General features: G+C 37.4%; 3 protein-coding genes across 4 annotated transcripts in view; 1 reads left to right on the top strand and 2 right to left on the bottom strand.

The window, feature by feature from the left end:
* Positions 1–15,766: 15,766 nt before the first annotated feature.
* LOC144706352 (uncharacterized) lies at positions 15,767–18,953 on the bottom strand. 2 transcript variants are annotated; one of them, XM_078579264.1, is made up of 5 exons: positions 18,869–18,953; positions 18,487–18,644; positions 18,095–18,233; positions 17,788–17,921; positions 15,767–16,856 (listed from the first exon to the last, which is right to left on the bottom strand). In XM_078579264.1, the coding sequence occupies exons 2-5, from the start codon at positions 18,633–18,635 to the stop codon at positions 15,878–15,880; spliced, it is 1,401 nt and encodes a 466-aa protein (XP_078435390.1). In that variant the 5' UTR covers positions 18,636–18,644; positions 18,869–18,953; the 3' UTR covers positions 15,767–15,877. The 2 variants fall into 2 exon arrangements, with proteins under 2 accessions (XP_078435390.1, XP_078435388.1); XM_078579262.1 differs by having other exon boundaries at positions 18,857–18,906.
* A 497-nt stretch (positions 18,954–19,450) lies between these two features.
* Positions 19,451–20,337, top strand: LOC144706353 (dormancy-associated protein homolog 3-like). Its single transcript, XM_078579265.1, has 3 exons — positions 19,451–19,671; positions 19,751–19,909; positions 20,027–20,337. Exons 1-3 carry the CDS (start codon positions 19,551–19,553, stop codon positions 20,170–20,172), a joined length of 426 nt encoding a protein of 141 aa, XP_078435391.1. The 5' UTR covers positions 19,451–19,550; the 3' UTR covers positions 20,173–20,337.
* Positions 20,338–20,374: 37 nt separating this feature from the next.
* CPSF100 (cleavage and polyadenylation specificity factor 100) overlaps positions 20,375–23,065 on the bottom strand; it is a 9,103-nt gene continuing 6,412 nt past the window's right edge. The window contains exons 14-17 of the mRNA XM_078579261.1: positions 22,678–22,809; positions 22,453–22,497; positions 21,140–21,304; positions 20,375–20,626 (exon numbers count right to left, since the gene is read on the bottom strand). Coding sequence (XP_078435387.1) covers positions 20,450–20,626; positions 21,140–21,304; positions 22,453–22,497; positions 22,678–22,809 — 519 coding nt within the window. The 3' untranslated portion in view covers positions 20,375–20,449. The remainder of the gene's footprint in view (positions 20,627–21,139; positions 21,305–22,452; positions 22,498–22,677; positions 22,810–23,065) is intronic.

Here is a 23,065-nt window from a genome sequence, read left to right on the forward strand (position 1 = left end):
TCCTCGCTTCCCTAGCCATGGATTTTTTTGCATCGTCTTCCTTGAGTCAACGTCCACTTATACTGAGGGCAGATGATCCTGTCTTGACCACTCAATCATCTCCGTAAGTTTCTTACTACATCTGATCTATAACTTATTTGAATCCCATGATTAGAGGCTCGTAAGTCATAGTCAAAAGGTAGTCATCCACTCACGAGATGTCCTTGGTGTCTCATGTCAGTGGATCACTTATACAACTGTGACATGAATCAACCTGATTGACGTTTAGGTATAATACCATTCAGGGATTCATACGGATCAATTAAGTGAACTCTTTCTCCAAAGATCACCCATTACATGTCCTTAGTGTAGACACACTAATAGCCACAAGGTCAGCTAGTGATGTTCTATCCGGATAATTTGATGTCCGTCTCGACTATCCATCGAATAGTAATATTTAAAAATACATGTTTAAAGACTAGTGATCATTATATTATGATCACATCATAATTCACTAAGTCATTACACATATTCATGGACTTCATTATAAACATCACACGGAATAATAATGAACGCAAATATTTTATTCAATGAACTTAAATAAACATGGTGGTGTGATTTTCTTAACAGCCACATAATGTCCATCAAGATCTACAAGGAAACTTTGTTAAAAACTTCAACGTGAAATGCCTCAAACATCATATATCACACTTTGAATTTGGCTGATTATGAGTTTGTTTTTTTTCTATTCCCTTGCTTATTTTATGGCTCGGCAGTGTGGCAATGTTACTCTTGTTCCTAAAAAGGGTCTAAATAAATATGAAACATATATACATGTTGATCTTAGCTATATAATGGGAAGTTTTAATATAATTTTGAGGAAAATATCAATGTGTTGAAGGATAAATATGAAAAGACCTCATTTTTTGTGTCAGTTCAAACTTAAACAATCTCTTTAAACTCCTTTAAAATATTCTTGAAGAATAATGTATCAGAAAAAATGTTGATTCATGAGGCTATTCTTTCGTGATGAGAGGCCCATAAAGTTCAATGCTCACGATAGCTCCTGATTTGATGACTTAGAAATGGATGGCCAAGATATGTAACTTCAGTCCTCTGATCGACCGTATTTTTCAACATATGAAAAACATGTAACAGATTTGATCTAGTCATTATAAAATAACACCTAATAATGAAAGTTAGGCCAGAGAAAAAGAGGTGGAACTTTTTTTATCATGTTCTGAACACCTAATGCGACATGATTTGGGACTTGAATGCTCACTATGTCTTAGGCTTCCTTCGATGGCTCAGGCTGTGTCATGGAATAGTACTAGTACGTAATAGGGATCATTGGAGAAAACTTTCTCCAATATCCTCACAACCCTGGCCAGGGATTTTCTGCATCGTCTTCCTCGAGTCAATCTCCTCTTATACTGAGGGCGAATGATCATGTATTGACCACTCAATCACCTCTGTGAGCTTCTTACTATACCCTAGCTATGACTTATTTGAATCACATGATTAGAGGCTCGTAAGTTGTAGTCAAAGTGTAATTGTCCATCCACGAGATGTTTGTGATATCTTAGGTTAGTAGATCACTTATACCATTGTGACACGAATCAACCTGATTGCCATTTAGACATAATATCATTCAAGGATTGAAACGGATCAATTCAATGAACTATTCTCCAGAGAGCACCCACTATTTGTCCTTAGTGTCACCACACCAATAGCCACAAGATCAGATATACTTATCGTGTAAGTTGGATCAATTAGTGATATTCAAAGATTAAGCTTTAAGGGCATCACAATGTGTGTTTTGGTGAATGTTCAAAGTAATGCATGCCTCATTATGGGTTGTGATCAAAGCACAATAGGCCCTTGGTCAACTAGTTGACTGATTGTATGTGAAGATCAAATAGAAGCCTTAGATATATTAAAAGGCTACTTAGTTTGACCATACCCTGAACAAGTCAAATCATGTATTTAGAACTTGTATTTTTTATGACATGAAGATAAACATAGTTTTTAACACTGTTCAGGTATTTGTGCGAAATTCTATTCATTTGATTTGTTGAATAACTTATTCAAAATCCTATTTACTACCTTGAAGTATTTAAGGCTGAATTTACTGACGATTTAATCAAAATCAATTACATGAAGATATTATTATCCAATGGTGATATCTTTATTTAAATGATGTGGTAAACATATCTAAAAGTTTAAGATTATTTTTAAAACTCAAATCATTGGCATAACGGCTAGTTTTTGCTCTTAACTCTTGAAAGATATTTTGAACTGATGGAAAAATTGTAAATATAAAAATTACTTAATCATAATCAATGCATATGAATCTTAGATTTTTGATAGATTACCATTATGCCCTTTTGGATTTCTGAGTCCATATATACAATCTTGAGCCCTAATTTCAAACCCTCTTCTCCTTTCCCTTTGAAAATCACAGTCCGAAAGCTAGAGAGATCTTTCAATTCCTATAGCAATTTCAAGCCTTTTTTCAGCGTTCTTTGAAGAGATCATTTGTTTCTAACATCAATCAAAGTCCATAGAACTTAGAATCGTGGTTTTTGGGGCAGCGTATTTCAAGATTCAAAGAAAAGAAGGCTAGGATCTAAACTTCGCACATCCTCGACCTTGTGGTAAGTTTACAATCTTTAGCATAACTTTTATACTGATTTTGAGCTTTTGTTAAATATATGAATTGTTTTCAAACATCCACACCAAACCAAATAAATTTGAATCGCATCATTTTGGTTGAGTATGGAAAGAGTTATAGGGTTTTAAAGTTGGACACGAAGGAAACAAGCAGTAAACTAAGGACATTGAAAGATTGATCTCTGGAGATTTATCTGATTTATTTTTGAACACTTTGTGTGAGATAACAGTTGTGCGAAATTGTGTTAAAAAATTGTTTCAGGTAGAGTCATCATATTTGGTGTAGGGAATGGCACCTCCGAGACCTGACGCCCCCGACGTGATGGGACGGATGATGAGCCGTGATGAACGGTGACGTGACAAATGTTCGTCACGTCACCGTCACATCACGCGTCCGAGGATTTTGAAAAAAAAACCATCACGTACCCGTCACACGTCCATGCATCCTCATTTCGTCATGTCACCGTCACGGTGACGGCGTCACCGTCACTGGTGACGGAAATTACTAGCCCAAGTAGATCTTCACAGTTCATCGGCCATGGCTTCGCAGCGCACCCATCAGTACACGCGAATTCCAGAAGCAGACGAGATTGAAGAAACCGCCGGCGATCTCCGATTTGCGCACGTGCCTTCATCGTTGAATCGGATCCTGTGGAAATCCATCGTCCTTGCGCTGTTCATCTTGTCTCTTGGATTGGTGCTCCTCGTCCTCTCCTTCCTCGTCTTCACCGGTCACATGGCAGTCGATCGATCTCAGGCGTTTGGCTTCCTCTTGCTTGGATTTCTGTCTTTCCTTCCAGGTACGCTTCTCTAGATCCGTCGGTGTTAATTTTTGGGAGATGAATTCTCTAGTTCATCAGTGGATCGAGATTATGAATGCGTCTGAAACTAGTTTAGAAAAGAAATTCATTGTATCATGGATCGTTATGTTGATGCGATATTTTGCGGCCAATTCCATGTTTTTCCTCATGTCGAAAAAGAATTCGGTGTTCCATGAACATAGTTCCTACGCAAAATCCTGGTTTTTTCTCTAAAAGTTGCTTATCTCATGTATTCAGCAGAAAAATGTCTAAACAACCGTATCATTATGTCAATCTCCATATTTTTACTCATATCAAAACAGGATTCGGAGTTCCAAGAGCATAGTTCCTACACAGAATCAAGTATTTTTAAATTTTCTGAAGTCCTTCTGGTTTAAGATCAATTTTTAATTTTCTTATATTCATTAGCTGATGACTTTACTGTCAAGTCGGGGAGAAAGAGATAGGATTACTGGTCGGGAGAAACTGGGCGAAGATTTTGTTGGAAATTCCACTTCTTTTGAGAAACCCATCTGGATCAACGCTCGACCCACCTCTCGCCCTCTCCTTTGTCGACTTGTTCAGGCCTCTTCTTGGCCAGTTTTCGCTGCTTCTGCTCTGAAGAAGAGCATCGCCATGGACTACTCCTCGGAGCTCTTCGCGGAGAGCTTCTCCAGGAGATGGGTGGCTTCTTGTTGGTGCCAAAAGGTCTAACAGGTGATGGGCATAGAGAGAGTCCGCCTCCAAACTGTCCCCTTAGCGAGAGAGACGGCATTGTTTAGGATTTTGCAAGTTTCTTCATCTAGGTTTTGACTAATAGCTGTTGCCCGCGCGAATTGGGATTGTATGAAAGTTTTTGTTCCCTTTTTTTCGTGTTTTTTGGATTATTCTCTCTCTCTCCAGTTTATTTCTTTTAATATCTTATTATTTCTCTTACTAGTTACTATCTAGTACCTAATGTATATTCTCCTCCACTTCTCTGAGTCGAAGCTCCCTGAACAGCTGGTCCTTCATAACAGAAATTTAATTATTTGATTATCATAACATATTAAACCATACATGATACATCTCGTAACAATTTAATTATTACCACTATTTAATAAAAATATATAATTGTTTTAAAATTCCATCACGGATGTCATCCGTGACGGACATTTCGTCACGTAACGCGTCCGGACTACCCCGTCACCGTCACATCACAGTCACGGCTCATCTGGTTCATCACCGTCACCGTCACCATCACAGCTCATCTAGTTCGTCACTGTCACCGTCACGTGTTCGTCAAGGTGACGCGTGACTGATAACTTGCAAATTAACATGATTAATTAATGAATTTTACATTATATTTACGTGTTTTAATGACTATATTTGCATGTTATCATATTAAAATAAAGATAAATCATTTACCCTTTCATTTTATTGTTATTCCTGATTTTTTATCATTTATCACATGGAATTTAACCTCATTTTAGTGAAGAAATATTTTTTGCAGGGCCTTAAATATTTGGCTAAAGGTTGGTAATGGTTTTTCTAATTTTTCTGGAATTTTTCCATATTTTTATTTAATTTTATGTCCAATATTTAGTTAAGAAATGATTTTTTCTTATTTAAATAACATGTATTCCATTTATTTGGCTATTTATAAACATATTTATATATATAATAAGGGGCATCCACGTCATTCGTCCGAAAGTCGGGCCAATAAGTGGATAAATATTATTTAATCATTAAGAAAGTGAAGTAATGGGCCAATCATTAGTTCGGACTTCGGAATATACGATGTGGCGTGGTCAGCAAGAAAAAAAGGTACTTGTTTTTATTATTTTATTTTTAATTGCCTGGTCGGTTAGCCAAGTGCATTTAATGCACGCGCTAACCGACCCACATGGTTAAAGACGCATGCTATGTTGATTCGCCGCGTGCATTATATGCACGCGGGAATCGACAATTAAAACGTCAAAAATTGCGGCTATCGATCCACATAAATTAAACTTTTTTTTAAAAAAGACAAACAAGGACGTCCATGTAATTTAATGCACGCAGCAGTCGATTCGCCGCATGCATTAAATGCACGCGGAAATCGACTGCGCATTATTAAATTCTAACAAAACGAAAAGTGGTTTTTGTCTTTTTATGTTTTTTTTAAAAACTTTCAAGGTGACGTGGCGTATTCATAGCCGTTAAAGAGAATGATCATCTCCAATCATTACGGGTGGCCGACGCGGACAACGACGTGATGACACGTGATCCAAGGATGGGGAAAATGAGAAAATCAATGCCAGCCAATAGAAAAAATCTTATTTTTTAAGAAGATAAAAGAGATCCAACGGCCCAGATTTTTCCTCACTAAAACCTTGATATCTTGAGATCTAGATGTCCGATTGGGCTGAAATTTTGAGGATAGATTCATCCTTTCTCCCTCTACAATCCAGACGGTTGGATCTTTAAATAGAGGTCTGGAAAAGGGTGAAAATCACTTTTGAAGCTCTCTACAAGGATTTCGCCAAGAAGGACACAAGGATGCTTTGGAAGTTGACAGTTCTTGATTATGCACTCAAAGTTGTAAGTTTCTTATTTGTATTTCAATCTTCTTCTTGAACGATTCTAAAACGCCAAGGCATGGGCGACATGTACATGCCCTAGAAGTTGGTTTTGAATGAAATTAGCACTGCATTTTGATTCTGATTCAAGATCTGATTTTTGATTCTTAATTCTACATCAATTTAGAACATTTCTGCTTCATTAGATTTTTAATTTAGGGTCGGATTTCATCTTTTCCCCAAATTCTTCACTTTCTCTCTCTAGGTTAATTTGTTTAGTTTCTCTCTCTAGATTTCAATTTTTATTGTTTAGGAATTTAATTTAATATATAAAAAACCTAAAAATAAAATTTGATTTGAAAATTCATCCATCTTGAAGTCCAATTTAAAAATCCCTTTCTTGATTATTTAATTCTCAATTTTAATTCATAAAAATTGTCTTAAAATTTTATAATAATTGGGAAATTAATAATCCGAATTAGTCTGATCTTAAAATTGAAGTATTCTTATCTTGAGCTTTCTAACCGAAATATTTAAAATCAAAATTAAGTTTTACTTGATTTTGATTAATTAAAAACATTATTAAGTATAATTAAGATTTATTAATTGAAAAGTTAATTCATCTTTGAATTAATTCATGAAAAAATTTTATTTGTTGCCTCCCTGTGGTTAGACCCCTTGCTTACTCTATATTCCATATTTAGTGATTAAGGGAAATTATAAATGTTATTGTATAAGTCTAAACCCCAAATCAACGACATATTTACGTGCATTTTTAGGCTTATGAGTGAGGTGACGGATGACGTTTGGCGATCCCTAATTTGGTGTAGGATTGAAAAAGACTTTTAAGCACCAAAGGTCAAATCAGAATCAAGAATTTATCTAAAGAAAAATGTTGAAGAGAAGAGGACTGAAGAAAGAATGACCACTATCAAGGAGGTATTATTGAAGGGAAGTTGTAGTTATATTTATGAATATTTATCTCTGAATTAATAAAATTTTGACATAAAAGTATTCTTGTCGAAATACATAAAATTGATTCTAGTCTTGAATACTTTTTTATCAGTAGCTATCATACTATGTGTTGCTGAGGAGAAGACATTATGCATAAACATATTGTTATTGCTAGATCTTTGTGATCACTCAGGTTAAGGCTTGGGGGGCCAAGTTCAAGTAGATCAAGCAATGTCATTCTGTGGAAGCCTTTGAGAGTTCCGGATGACAAAGCTTCATCAAATTTTTATTTTTCTTGGTATCTTTGTTTAGCCCTATTTCCATGTGATTTGCTTCGGGGGGCATTCACACAAACTCGGTTATGGCACATCATCACCTCGGGTTGGATACCCCTGAACAGCATTAAGGATTAGCCTAAGCTGTCTAAAAAATATAATTGGGTCTCCCATTTCCTCTACCTCATTTCTTAGGCAGAAAAATCCTAGGCTAATTAAAAATAAAATATAATATAAATAGATAACCTAATTCACCCCCCCTCCCTTAGGTTATTCCTTGGCCACCTAAACTAACAGTATGCTATCTAGATAATTCAATGTCCACCTCGATTATCCATTGAATAGGAATCTTTATAATACATGTTCAAAGACTAGTTATCATTATATTATGATCTCATTATAATTCACTATGTCATTGCACGCATTCATGGAATTCATTATAAACATCACATTGGAATAATAATGAAGACAATATTTTATTCAATGAATTTAAATAAACATGGTGGTGTGATTTGGCTTGACGGACACATAATATCCATCAAGGTTATGGTCAACTACCAAACCCAATCTATCATCGAAACTAGTTGTGATGCATTTAGAAAGAATCAAAGAACTATTCTTTAATTATCCCCTACCTTAGCGAAGGAATTCATTGCATCATTGTCATTGTGATGTAGCCTCTTATATCAAGGGTGGATAATGTCCTCTTAACTAGTTAATCGTCTTTTTGAAATACTCATCATATGACCACTTACACAACCATGACGTGAACCTTTTGCCATCAAGAACCACTATATGATCTTACTGACTCCAAACTAATGACTATAGGATCGACCATCTCATCATATGAGGGAGACTAGATGGTGCAACTATATCTAGATATTCTACTTCGTTCATGAAAAATGTGGTTTCTCATAATAAATCAAACCGAGAACCCAACAGATAAGTGATAGGAAATAAATGATATAAAATATATAACGGATAGGAAATAAATGATATACTTTGTCTTAAAAACAATTTTCAACCGGAAGAATTTCTAGAAAACAATATGATTTTATTAGGGAGAAATTAAGTTATTAATTTTAGATTCTGTCATATTAATGAGATGAACCTTGGAAATACATCTAATTTTGTATTAATCTAACCATAAACAAATCTAACTTTGGCCATCTGGAGAGATGGGAAATGAGTTAAGATTATGGGTGGATGGTCTCACTTAATGTTGGAGAAGGCTTTCATTATCTCCATACTTGATTCACAATAAAAAATGGGGTAAACATATGGCCAGTGGAATAAATTTGATAGCTATGTTTCATATGATCACATAAATATGGCAATAGCTATCAGACCTACATAGGTCATTGAACCTAAAAAAAAAATATTTTATACACTGGCCTAGTGGGTTTCTTGTATCACCAGGCACCACTGCAAAACAACACCTCGTACATCTATGACGCCGAATTGAGTCCCTACATATGACACCCACTTTAAGCCTAAATCCTTTCTTCCATAAAAGGGGGCCTTAAGGATCTTATACTCTCATTTTTCATGATTTAATCATAAAGGTTCCCATAGTGCACAAACTCAAGAAAAATTCAACAAAAGGCAAAATATAAAATGATGGATACCCTCAAATTGTTTTTAAATTGTACTTTAAGATGTTTTATCTAAAAGGCATGGAAGTATGAGACTTGATGATGACATGCTTGTTATTTTTTTTAATGTATCAATGATGTGAAATATACTGTAAATGCAATATTGGTATGCAAATTATCTCTAAGATTCTAGAACTTATAATACCAAAATTGGAAGATGTCCTTCTCAGTTGGCTCTTAGACTATTAAAAACTGTCTTGAAATAGTTTGAGTCACATATCTCCATATTGAGGAACCTTGGGCTCTTCGTAATTCATAATGGAGTTAGTTGGCTCTCATGAAGTTGTTTATCAAAGGAAAAGTACTCATACTCAAATATTATAATTCAACTCAAAGCAAATTCAATGTTAATCTAAGTTTACTCTCCTGACAGTAACTCAAAGCAAATAGTTTCAATAATAAAGATGAAAATTTTCATCGTTATTATTGGTAATTTCTACTGTACCTATTAATTCTAGTTGTAACAAATAATCATATTGACTTTCTAAATTTTACTAAAAGATGTTTATGAAAGTTTCAAAAAATATTCCATGACATGAATTTCCCATGTAACCAACCTAATAGGAAAATGAGGATTCAACAGGATATAAACTTGAATTTATGAATATTATATTATTTATATACTTGATAATTTTAATTAAAAGCCAAACAAATGTGAGTGCATTAGAAGTCAAGATACAGAGCCCTCTTAATGGGACTATATGTTGGCTTTAGAAGATCACAGTGCAAGCCTTGCGATGAAAGATTTACCAGTTCAATAATTTGACCAATGAACTGGGCCACGCCAAACAAGAGCTTTCTCATCAAAGATGTCCCCATCTGGTTGAACCAATACACCACATGCTTGAAACAGCATTTTAGAAGACCAAATTCTTGGGTGCTATGGTGAGTTACTATCTAGATTAAAATGATGACTTTTGACTCTTGCATAAAGAGGTGGACCTTCCGATTACAGTAATCCATTTATGTCATCAATAATTTTGATTTTTTTTGAAAATTATATTAGGTAAAATTACAATAAATGATTCTTATTATATGCCATGGATACATTTGGAAGTAAAAAATAAAGGTCATTGGCTCACAACTGCCTCAACATTTGTTTTAGGCTGTGAGTGTGTAAGGCACTGAGGACTCAACTCATTAAAAACCGTATGTGCTGTTAAAATATATTTATATAAACATGAGTTGTCAATTTTTTAGTTAAAAAATATATCTTACTAAGTGAATAGATCTTTAAAAAAGGTAATTACTAATTACTATTGCTACAAATATAACTTCTTCATGACCTTTTTTTAATAATGATAAACAATTTGAGAGAACCGAGTCGATCCCTAGAGCTACCTACTGGTCCTAGAACCAGAAAAAATAGGCATACTATATATACAAAAATGTAAAAAATCAATTTTAAAAATAAAGACTAGAATCCATATTTAATTATTGTGTTGTAATAAGGTGCGGAAGCGGGTGAAGATGAAGACGCGACTGACGCAGCGATTTATGAGCAGAAGCGACGGCGGTACGAAGTCAAATCACATTCTGAAATAAATAAAGAAACCCTTTTTACCACATTTATGTCTTTGTGACATCCCTATCTCTTTTTAATTTTCCCTTTATTTAATTTTTTAATTTTTTCTCTGTTTTCAGATCATATGGACAACAAAAATCCTTGATTCAGCTCCACGGAGGTGGAAATTGCCTTAAACGGGGTCCTCGGATGTAAATATCCTAGCTTTCTTCACAAATTCCATATTAATCCTAGGGGATTATTTATCCCCAATATATTTGAAATTTTTATTATCTATAAATCCAATTACAAAAATAAATATATTATATTATTAGGTATCAACTATCAATTCTGGAGCATTACTAATAAATGCATGACACTTTTGACTTAAATTACTTATAAAGTCATAAAACAATCTTCCAATATATTCTTCAATCCATGATGGGCCCAGCATTATGACCTAACGAAAATTCATACAAATACTACATATCTTCACTCTCTCAGCTACAGATTTCTTATCTATTTTCACAACTGTATGATTTGGTCTTTCTTGAAATCTGAAATCATTTATTACCAAATTAACTTCATGTTGATTTTAGGGATCAAATGCATTGTCAAAATTACACTAGTTTTCTATGAATGCCCATATTTTATTCATTTAAATGCCTGATGGAAAATGCCTTTCATGCATTTAAACTTTGCCTAAAAATAAATTTTATAATAAAACAAAATTTTCTAATAACATTGTTAAAAAATTCAAATTTTCATGAATTAGATTATATTAAATACATATATATTAAGGTTATATTTAAAAATTACAAGGTACCAAAGAGAGTTATAAAGTAGTAAGATAAGATAAATTTCAATCCAGCGTTACCATATTATTTATTTTTCCAATCTCTTTTTGCACCTTCTAAGCATTTTTGTGCTCAAATTATATGATATGCTAGGTCATCTGGTATCCACAACTGATATTGAATTCATTAACACAAATCATGTCCATTAAGTATGTATGTGCGATGTTTATAATTAAGTCCAAGGAAATGTGCAATGATGAGTGAGTTATGTTGTTGTAGTACTGTGGTATTCACCTATCTTTAAATATTCATATTCATAGGATATTTCAGAAGTACATTAAAATATCTATATGGCATATCTCTCTCTTACTCATATGATGAGGAGGGTTAATCATGTAGCCCTTTTATGTAGACAATAAGCTGATATCATGTGTGATCTTTAGAGGAAGAATTCATATAACTGATTTGTAAGAATCTATATATAGTTTTATACCTAACTTTGACCAGATTGGGTCAAGTCATAGTTGTGTAATTGGTCCATTGACCTGAGACACCAAGGACATATTGTGTATGGGATACTATATATTGGATATGAGTTAAGTCCTTAATCACATAATTCTAAATAATATTAGTTAAGATTCAGCAATAAGGCCATGAAGATTTTTGTGTGGTAAAGATGAGATAGTACACCCTTGATTTGAGAGGAAACATACTATGAGATGATGAAACAATTAAGTTCTAATTTATCCACTATAATTTGGATGATTAACGAGGATTTGATGGTTGACAATGCCCTAAGTCATCCTAGGAATGTCTCACAAATGAAGGATTATATGTATACCATTACGGTGGATAGACATGTTCCCTGAAAGGGCTCATTAAACCCCTTGTACCATTTGGAGTGCACGGTGTAGGTAGGCACCTCATGTGTTGACAATCTAAATCGATCCATGATTAATTAACCTATATGTTAGATATAGTTAATTATTTCTTAGCTAATAAAGAGTCAATGGGCTAGTAGAATAACTAAGTATACTAGTACATGTGCCTAGAGGCCTGCGTGCTTATTGGAAGGGTGTGTTTGTGAATTAGACTCATGATCTATAATGACCGAGTCCTATTTAGTGTGATGCTGTAACGCACTAATAGTGGTGACACCCAACCCTGATCTTTTAGGCCATCGCCCCCGTGGTGTTGACACACCACGGATGATGTGTGTGCACGTCGGTGCTCTATGCGACAAATCAGTATGACTCGCGCACGTTGGCGTGCGCGGGCTGTTGAAAGTGCGCGCGCAGGCGGTGCACACCGCGTGCGTGCACTGGACGTGCAGGCTGCACGACAGTGCCGAGGCGCTACGCGCAGAGTTGTGCGGGGAGCCATGCGGCCGCGCGCACGCATCGCACGCATCGCGTGTGCGGGGCGCAGGCCGGGAGACATCCCACGGGAGACTAAGGCATTGGCGCATAGAGAGCGCCGAGACAGTGTGGGCGCGTGGCGCCCCTACGGGTAGAGTTGGGCGTGCAGCGTCCAGCTTGAGGCACCAAGCACGGCGACGTTCAGGCAGACTGCACGATAGGTGTTAGCGCGGGCGCGAATGGTGTGGTTGATCACCAAGGCTGGGGTGGAGTGTGTGATCGCTAGGCCCATGGGTGCGCGACGCCTGGCCTAGGGGCACGCGTGTAGCAGCAGGGCCGACATGCGTGCGCGTGGAGCGGTGGGCCTCAAGGCGCAAGAGCGACACTTCAATATCAACCCTCATCTTCCCCCATGTAATGCTCGACGACTACGATGTAACATATTGATGATATTAATGCAATGACCCTATTCTGTGACGGGGCTGCATCCCACCCTTTCCTCTAACCCCTTTTATGCAATCTTAAGCTATTGCGAAATACTTTTGCTGCAAGAGATCAAGGCTGCTTAGTGTTCTGCTCCACTCATAGAGGCCGGCACATGCCAGATTTGAGCAATTGTCCTCGCTCGAAATTTGACCGTGTGACAATTAGATATAGTTAATTATTAATTGTTAATAAAGAGTCATTGGGCTAATAGAATAACTAAGTATACTAGTACATGTGCCTTGAGGCTCATACACAAATGATAGTTGGATAAACATATCTTCCCAGATCTCAGGTGGTGTTGATTAAGAAGACGACAAGGAGATCCAACATGTCGGTGATCATGTGGATATCTCTAGAGGTTGAACATTTTATTGAGATTTGAGACTTCTCAATTGAAGAACCAAATAGCACTTTATTCAGTTCTATGAAAGATGATTTGAAAATCAATGTGTTTTAATTTTAGTTTTAAATTCCTGATATGATTTATTTTTCTCAAAAAAATAAACTTATGAGGGATCAATCCCCAAATTTTACCATTTATCAATGATACCTGATCTGGTTTCACTTTTTTTCCTTAATATATATCAACCATGTATACATTTTATCAAAATGATAAGGTTTTTAACCAATCATTCTTGTGTTTATTTAATTTTTAATGACATATTATCAAGTGCATATTTTGTCATAACATAGAGAATATCTTGTATAAAAATTAATGATAATAAGTTTCTTTTGTTATAAAATGAATAATAATAACATGATTGAATATCACAAATTCTCATTTCCTCATTTCATGAAAATGCTTCTATAACATGTGAATCTTGCTTTTCTACTAAGCTTTAATTTCCTGTGTTGATGTATTATGCCAGGGAATGAGGGGGAGAACAAAATAAAACATTTATGTTCATTAACTTATATTTTTTCGTCAAAATATTCACTTTGATGTTCAACAAATATACTAGTTTTCAAGGAAGAAATTGGTGAATTATGGAAGTCAATCTTTGGCAATTTTATTCCCGGAGTAGTCTCTCCAAGAGGATGCTGATGGATTTTCAGCCTTAGTGTGATAAAATATTTCTCGTATTTTTCGTGAGGATTTACTATTTTTTGGGGTTAGGGAAATCAATACTCTCTCAAGGATATAAATTCTCAGTGCATGTACACTTTTGATACCCTAAAATGATCACTTTTTCTAAGTGGATCTGATAATCAAAACATTCAGAAATGCCAATATGAATTATCATCAATTTATTGTTTTTTCCATATTGGTTTAAATATGATTTTGTCATAATGATTAGAAGGGGAAAGTTTATAAGAAGGACGCCAGCAAGTAGCACAAACATGTCAAGTGGTTTCTTCTTGAAAAAAATCATTGAAAATATTTTCATAAACATTATGTACATAGTTTATTACCAATATTGTGTATCAAGTTTTTTAATTTTATTTTTATCACTTCTTGATTTCCTTGCTTAAATGATAAAGTCTTGCGTTCTATATGTTTGTGAGGTCAAAATTGACCAATCATTTCTAATTATTTGCGTTGCATATTTCTTAATCAAGGGATGAACTTATGAAACGTTTTTTGTCATACAATGGCTCTCTTGTGATTGAAAATAAGCCTCTCCTAAAAGGCATTTAAAGTTGAAAGATTCTTTGAATTCTGGTTTTTGTTCATGCGTAAAATGGATATGATGTTACTGAATTGTATGGGAGTATGTTTAAACTTGGTATAACTTAAACCAAAGGGAACTCTTTCAAGGCCACTCTGGATAATTATTGATATTTAACCTATTGTTTAATACTCCTAACAACTGTTAAACCTATAGGAGAATTAATACGAGTAAACAGAGCAGCAAAAACTCCATAAATGACAGGCAAACCCTTAAATGGGAAAGCTAGTTCATTATACTTTATTGCTCGTGGAAGACCCTGAGTGAATACCCGAAATAAATAAGATAATTACAGTTTTAAAATCTATGTAATATGTATTCCAACTTGAGTCGATAAAAAATCTATGTGAATACCAAGAAATATTCAATTGTTGTAAAAGATTTTTTAAGCTATTTCAGTTTTTTTTTCGGGATAGCTTTTTTCTCTCTGACATTTATGGTTGAAACATCCAATATATTTATCTACATATTTTATGTATATATTTCCATGAAGTAAGAAGGATATTCAATAACCAGGGCAATTTGTTGGGCTCAATTTGTTATAACACCGTTATAAGTAGTTCATTCCATGCGCATTATGATATGACCCCAAGCATCTAGGTCTCTTTCGTCACCCATCCCAATAGGGACGTTCAGGTCATTTGGACCTAATGTAATTCCTTTAAATAGGACAGCCCTCCCTTGAGGAGGCCAGCCAAAAAGTATCGAGAAATGTGTCTGCCTCCCTGGCGATGTCCACTCCACTACTATATTCCCTTTTGCGATGTCCTCCACTCTTTCAGACCTCTAATGTGACATCCATTCCGCCTACCTCTCATTGCACCAAAATTCACCCTGGCATTCCATGTACTTACGTCCGTATCACACTGATGGCATGGAAGAGAAATATAATTCTTAAGAATCAGATATGTTTTATCAACGTTCTTAATTTTTCTAACTCTCTTGAGAATCAATGGTAGTAATCCTAATCCTGAAAGATATTGCAATGTAATCAAGATACTTAATGCACCCCCCTCTTAGTTAGGTGACTTTAAGGATATTCAAATTTTTGGGAATTTTTTATTTTCAAAGGAAACAATGTAAACATCAAACTAAATTCTTAATTTGCACCAACAACCAGAGATTGATCTAGTTGGAATTATTTTTGAATTTTTGAATAATTAAATCATACAACTCAGAGTTGACCTCATGCTGGAGAGTCAGTAAGGTCAATGATCTCCAAGCATATAGAAGATTTTCTCTTCCTCCAGCCCAATCGGCAGCTCTGCGGTGTTGAGAGGTCAATCGCTTCCAGTAAAGAAGTTCCACCTTGACCCAGGTCTACACAATCAGTCAACGTTGACTCCCAATTTTCCAAGTGGCAATCAGAGACTCTTTCGTGGATATAATTCCCCGTCTTCTGATAATCATCATCTCGCCAATAATCATAATCAAGGATATGGTCTTGTTTCTCTTCAAGATCATGATCATGATCTTTTTCTGCAGAACCATCGTCATGGATACTCCTCAGTGTAGGTTCATGTTTATCGGATTCCAAAATCCTAGTACGATCCGTTCTGCCTTTAAAAACACAAAACTCACTCTCTTCTTGATTATGATCATGATCATTATCATGAACTTGTTCCAGCGTGTAGCCCTCTTCATGTATCCTTATTACCCCAGGTCCATCTTTATCAGATTCCATGGTCTTAGGATGATCCTTTGTTGCTATAAGATCATGATAGTAGTCTTCGACAAGATGACAGCCTTCATCATAAGTCCCCCTCCAGGCTGGTTGCACCTGAACCCCTGTCTCTTCAAGATCATGATCTTCCAGTGTAGAACCATCTTCATGGATACTTGATGATGTCAGTTCAGCTTTGTCAGATTCCATACTCTTTGGATGATCCTTTCTCCTTTCATGAGGATGATAATAATCTTCACCAATATCATAATCTTCATCATGCATCTCAGTCCAAGATGTTTCCTCTTGAGCGTTGGGTGCTTGCACATGAATCTCTCTCTCTTCAAGAACATCATCGTCAGCATCAACGTTTGTGTTTTCTGAATAGCATGGGAGGTCATCCATGGGAAGAATTGTGGTTTTCATGTGCTTGGGCAGCTTGGGGCAGTGTGCAGACTGGGCAGCGTGCTTTGTGGAGAAGAAATTTAGAGAGAGATTGAACCTAGGAAGGAAGAACTGGCGATTAGAGAGATGTATAGATTTATAAAGAGAAAATATAATAGACAGAGATTAATAGATAGTGATAAATAATTAGATAGAGAAATAGGAGGGATATAGAGAGACAAATAGATAAAAAGATAGATGGTGAGAGAGGGAGGTAGAGATAGAGAGATATAGGTTGATAGAGAGAAAGAGAGAGAAATGAAAATAGAGACAGATTGATGTATAAATAGAGAGGTAGAAAGAGAAGAAAAAAGAGAGAGGAACAGAGATATAGATATAAAGATAGACAGATAAAAATAAAAAAGAAATAGAGATAAAGATATAAAGATAGACAGATAAAAATAAAAAAGAAATAGAGATAAAGATATAAAGATAGACAGATAAAAATAAAAAAAGAAATAGAGAGATAGATATAAAGATAGACAGATAAAATAAAAAATAAATAGAGAGATAGATATAAAGATAGACAGATAAAAATAAAAAAGAAATATAGATAAAGATATAAAGATAGACAGATAAAAATAAAAAAGAAATAGAGAGATAGATATAAAGATAGACAGATAAAAATAAAAAAGAAATAGAGATAAAGATGTAAAGATAGACAGATAAAAATAAAAAAGAAATAGAGAGAAAAATATAAAGATAGACAGATCAAAATAAAAAGGAAATAAAGATATAGACATAAAGATAGACAGAAAAAATAAAAAAGAAATGGAGAGACAGATATAAAGGTAGACAGCTAAAAATTAAAAGAAATAGAGAGATAGATATAAAGATCGACAGATCAAAATAAAAAGGAAATAAAGATAAAGATATAAAGATAGACAGAAAAAATAAAAAAGAAATAGAGAGACAGATATAAAGGTAGACAGCTAAAAATTAAAAGAAAAAGAGACGGATAGCTAGAGAGAGAGATATGAGCGGTTTACCGTTCCCACTGAGTAAGATTGAGCATGGTGAAGGCGAGCTTGATTTTGTTCGTCAATCCAGAGAGAGATTTGAAACTTGAAGCCGCCGCTCTCACAGCTTTGGACTCGCATGGGTGTTGCCAAGCCCACTCGAACTGACGAATGATTAGAATAAATGAGAAAAAATTATCAACTAATGAAACAAAAATGGAAATGAATAAAACAAATAAATCAATCAATCACGACTTGCTCGATTGATGACTGGGGATTTTACTCTTAATCACAACACAGAAATACTTCTTAACAAATTTTGTATTTTTAATGTCACCTGGAGAGCAGAAACTTTAGATGGAAACCCATGGATGCAGAGAACCATCTCCCACGGTCTCTTGCTTTTGGTCCTCCACGCGCCACATTTTATTTCCCCGTTATGTTGTCTGATTCGACGGCGGGGATTGACTGTAAATCTGCTCGAAACAGTGAAGAAATTCAGATGACAAACATTTTCCCAAAGGAAACAAGAGGTCGCGCAGGATAATCCTTTAATTTTCATGAAATTCCATCGTCACGATCAAGAAAGAAAGAGAGAAAACTATGAATTATAACCTAAGATCGAAATCCAGTTTAAAACCATCGAATCTGTAAAAGACATAAAACTTCGCAGCAAAAATATAGAAAAAATGAAGGAATCAACTTCCGACGGATCAACATAGAAGGTACCCGATATAGGTATGCCCTTTGAAACGAGGGCACATAGAAGATAGAAGGTAGCAGGCGAAGAACGAGGTCGTCTGATCCGCGTTGTCCTCCAAGTCTTCCATCTCTGATTCCGCGGCTACGGCAACTTTCCGATGCTTAGAACCTCTCATCTTCTTCGCCTGTCGGATCAAATCATAGTAATGACAAACACCATCGTTTCAGAGATATTCTGCCACCGGCAAATCTTCCTCAACAAATCCATCGAGAAAAAAAAAAATCATCCAAATTGCGAATTGGATCGAGAATCCACCGTTTATACTACAATCAAGACAGCAAATTTCTACTGTAGTACCGAGGCGAATTGTAGAAAAATCGAGAACAAGAGACGAACCACAGCGCTAACCTTGTCTCGGTTTGAAAACGCGAACTAGCCGTTGGCCGACGGAATCCGATATCTAACGCCCCCTTTTTATTTTAATTTCCGCATTAATTAAATGAATGCATTATTTTTTCCATTATAAAAATACGAAAAAGTATACTACCAACCTGGTGGGGCCTGTTGACTTTTATTAGTGGGCCCCACATTAACACGTGTTGCCGTTCGTGAGGACTGTTAAGGACCACACAATATTGGCTCATCGAATGGACGGCTAGGATGAAAAAGCCAACTGACCAAACGGTGGTCGTCAACGGGATCTGAGAACGTACGAGAAAGCCCCCGGACAAACACGGGCTAACCGTCCGTTCGCGATCGGACGGTTTAGATCACTTTACCGACTGGCAGTGCACGATGGGAGTGGACCAGTGGCGACGGAGATGCTGCCACGTGGAAGGAGCTACTCATCGGACGGACAACGATCCGTCGCTTTTCCGATCTTATCCATGCGGGAGGCAGATTCTTATCCATCTGCGGCATCGAAAAAGGCACGATCGAGATGGACGGCTGAGATCCTCCGACGAATCTTTAAATACTCCGGAACCCTCCGTGGTTTATAGTTTGGCGTGCTGGTTTTTTTTTCAGTTGTCGGAAGCGCTGCTGATCTGCTTATCAGTCAGTCAGTCCGATCACGATACGGAGATCGGCCATGGGGCTTCTCGACAAGCTCTGGGACGACACGGTGGCCGGTCCTCGTCCGGAGACCGGCCTCGGCCGGCTTCGCAAGTTCTCCAACTTCATCGCGCCGCGGATCGACACTTCAATCAAAGGTACGAAGAACCGCTTCAGATCGAGCAATTCTAGACGATCGTCCCCCGATCCGACGGCTGATCTTCGAGATTTTGGCAGATTTGGGAGGAGAAATGGCAGGGAGGGCGGGAGAGGACTCACCGGAGGAGCTGCCGCGCGTGACGCGTAGTATAATGATCAAGAGGCCGGCCGGCAGCCCCGCCGCTACTCCGCCGGAGTCGCCGGCGAGCTCGACTCCGCCTCTATCCCCCTTCCTCGGTGAGTTCTTCCTCCGATCGATCGCAATTTCTGAAACTAATCCAAGAAAGAAAGAAATTCCTGAACAATTCATGGAACGTTCTGGAAGCTCTGAGATCGCAATTTTCTGTCTGGCAGGGGGCAGCGGACGGAGGGAGTGGAACCGTTACCGCCGGAAGTCCACGTCGGACGCATACGAGAGGCGGTCTACGAGCAGAGGCGGCGGCGAGGGAGAGACGGGGACGGCAGCCGGCCGTCCGACGTTCCCTCCCTTTGAAGTGTGACGAGTGAAGTGAAAGCTTGCAAGGATTTATACAGGTTTGGTATGTATGGGTGGTTGGTTAGTTAGTTAGAGTACGCAGCTGGCAGTAACGGGACGGCGGCCCGCTGTCCGGCATTCCGACCCGTTGATGTGTGACAAGTGAAGTGAAAGCTTGCAAGGATTTGTACGGGCTTGGTGTGTAAGCATTCCGTCCCATCGAAGTGTGACGAGTGAAGTGAGAGCTTGCAAGGAATTGTACATGTTTAGTGTCCATGGGGGTTGGTTAATTAGTTAGTTAGTTAGAGTACATAGAACATGGAGTAGAGATGCTCCCTTATCTTGTAGAATTCTTCGGAGAGTGGACCCTCCACGACTACCTGCTGCGTGCCCGTCGCCCCGCCTTTCTGAGCCGAGTCCCCCACTTTACGCACCGTCACGTGTTCCCCGCAACGCAGCGCCCCTCCCGAGAACTCCACCTAGAGAGCGAAAGAGAGAGAGAGAGAGAGAGAGAGAGTCAGGGATGGACAATGTAAGATGAAATTTGACGGGATGGGACGAACTGCCGTTCCTTCCCGTCATCAGTCATCCGTCCTGGCCTCGGAATGAGAAACAGAGTGTAAGCCTTCGTTCCGTCATCCAGCGGAAATGGAATGAAACTGCAGACTCTGTGACGTATGCGAGCCCTGAACCGGCGACAACGGAACGGAAGGCGCGAAGGCCTACGTTCTGTTTTTATGCCCGGGATGACGGATTATGGATAAGGATGATGGTAAGAGATGAAAGCCTTTGGCCCAATTGCAGACAGTCACGGATGCGAGGCCCGTGATAGAACAGAAGGCATGAATGCTTTTGTTCTGCTTTCCCGACTGGGATGATGGATGATGGATGATAAATGATAAATGATGGATGATGCCACCTGAAATGATGGATGATGGATGATGCCTACTGGAATGATGGATGATGGATGATGGATAAGGTAAGAGAGGGACCTGGATTCCTTTGCTGGAGAGAAGCTGTTTCAAGTCGGCCAGCTTGAGGTCACCCACGAGGACGGACTTGTGGGGGGAAGGAGGGGAGGAGAGAGGTAGCAGCGAGAGCGTGTCGTCGGCCTTCTCCACTTCCCCATCCACCCACGCTATTTCGTAATCACCCAGCTGTACAGCCAGAGGGATGGATGTATAAAACAAGCCGAAAGCGATGCCTAGGACCGGCATGATTAATAGAGAATCATATTATATATATGTAGAATAAAGAACTATGGGGATAGATAAGTAGAAAAATATACGACTGAGATAGAGGGGGGGGGGACCATGTGGATAGCTAAGCAGAGGGAAGACAGGAGAGATTAGGAGACAGAATATTAAGAAAGTTATAGCGAGAGAGCTGAGTGGTAGGCATGTAGGGAGGGAAGACCGTAGTCGATTAAACAAGTAGTCAGCGAAAGAGAGAGAAAGAGCTGGGTTTTTTTTTGAAAGAAATTAGAGCTGGAATATTAGTAGGTAGACGATAGTGAGAGAAAGAGACGTTACTGTGGATAAGTTGAGAGAGGATGAGTGATCGGCAGATAGACTGCAGCAAGAGAGAGAGAGAGAGACAGAGACAGAGAGATATATATATGTACACATAGAGAGAGAGAGAGAGATAGAGAGAGAGACAGAGACAGAGACAGAGAGATATATAAATGTACACATAGAGAGAGAGAGAGAGAGAGAGAGACAGAGACAGAGAGATATATATATGTACACATAGAGAGAGAGATAGAGAGAGAGAGACAGAGACAGAGAGATATATATATGTACACATAGAGAGAGAGAGAGATAGAGAGAGAGACAGAGACAGAGACAGAGAGATATATAAATGTACACATAGAGAGAGAGATAGAGAGAGAGAGACAGAGACAGAGAGATATATATATGTACACATAGAGAGAGAGATAGAGAGAGAGAGAGAGACAGAGACAGAGAGAAATATATATGTACACATAGAGAGAGAGAGAGACACAGACAGAGAGAAATATATATGTACACATAGAGAGAGAGATAGAGAGAGAGAGAGATGTACAGAGGGGGAGAGAGAGGGGAGGGACATGAAACTGTGCCGATATGTCAGCGAGAGAAATGGAGAAGTACAGATACAGGTAGACAAATAAAGAGATAAAACATGAGATATTAATAGATAAGAGGAAATAGAAGAGTGAAGTAACATGATAGCCGGAGAGGTCAAAGGAAGCAGGAGATAAACATAACAGGGCCAGGACTGCATATATAACAAAATTTACAAGGTATGAAACCAAATATATTACCTTTTTGAAGAGGACATCACTCATTAGCCTCTCTGACAGCTGCACCTGTTGTCATCATATTTATGAAGAATGAAAATAGAGCTATGCCAAAAAACGATGGCCTTTCGAATCATAATGATAAAAAGAGAAAGAAAAACTTACACCATAAATAATATTTTTTTTTTAATTTAACCATCACATAATAATTTCATTTAACTGCATCATTAGGTTCCTTGAACTATTTACCTTGTATGCGCTGAGGTCTGACGTCACATCTATAGTTTCTTCAACCTTTGGGGCATACACATGTTGACAAAGGTGTTTCAAGCAGTGCTGCTTCAGATGATCAGTTGCCTCGGCAGACCCGTGAACAAGTACCTTTTTTCAATAAAAGGATAAATAAACATTTTTAGCAAAACTGTTATTAATCGGACGCTAAATTCATGTCAAAATGGCTTTCCTGATGAACTCTTTGGAATAAACCCCTTATTTTTAAGCTGGATTAGGGTCTAAAAATCGGCAATTCTGACATAAAAAATACCAGGAGAAAAGGCCAAGAGTCCAGCTTTATCAAATTTTCGAGATTGCATTTTGATCTGATCGATCGACTTGGGCGATCTGATCCTGATCAAGG

Source organism: Wolffia australiana, chromosome 8 (genome assembly GCF_029677425.1).
Source record: "Wolffia australiana isolate 7733 chromosome 8, ASM2967742v1".
Taxonomy (NCBI): domain Eukaryota; kingdom Viridiplantae; phylum Streptophyta; class Magnoliopsida; order Alismatales; family Araceae; genus Wolffia; species Wolffia australiana.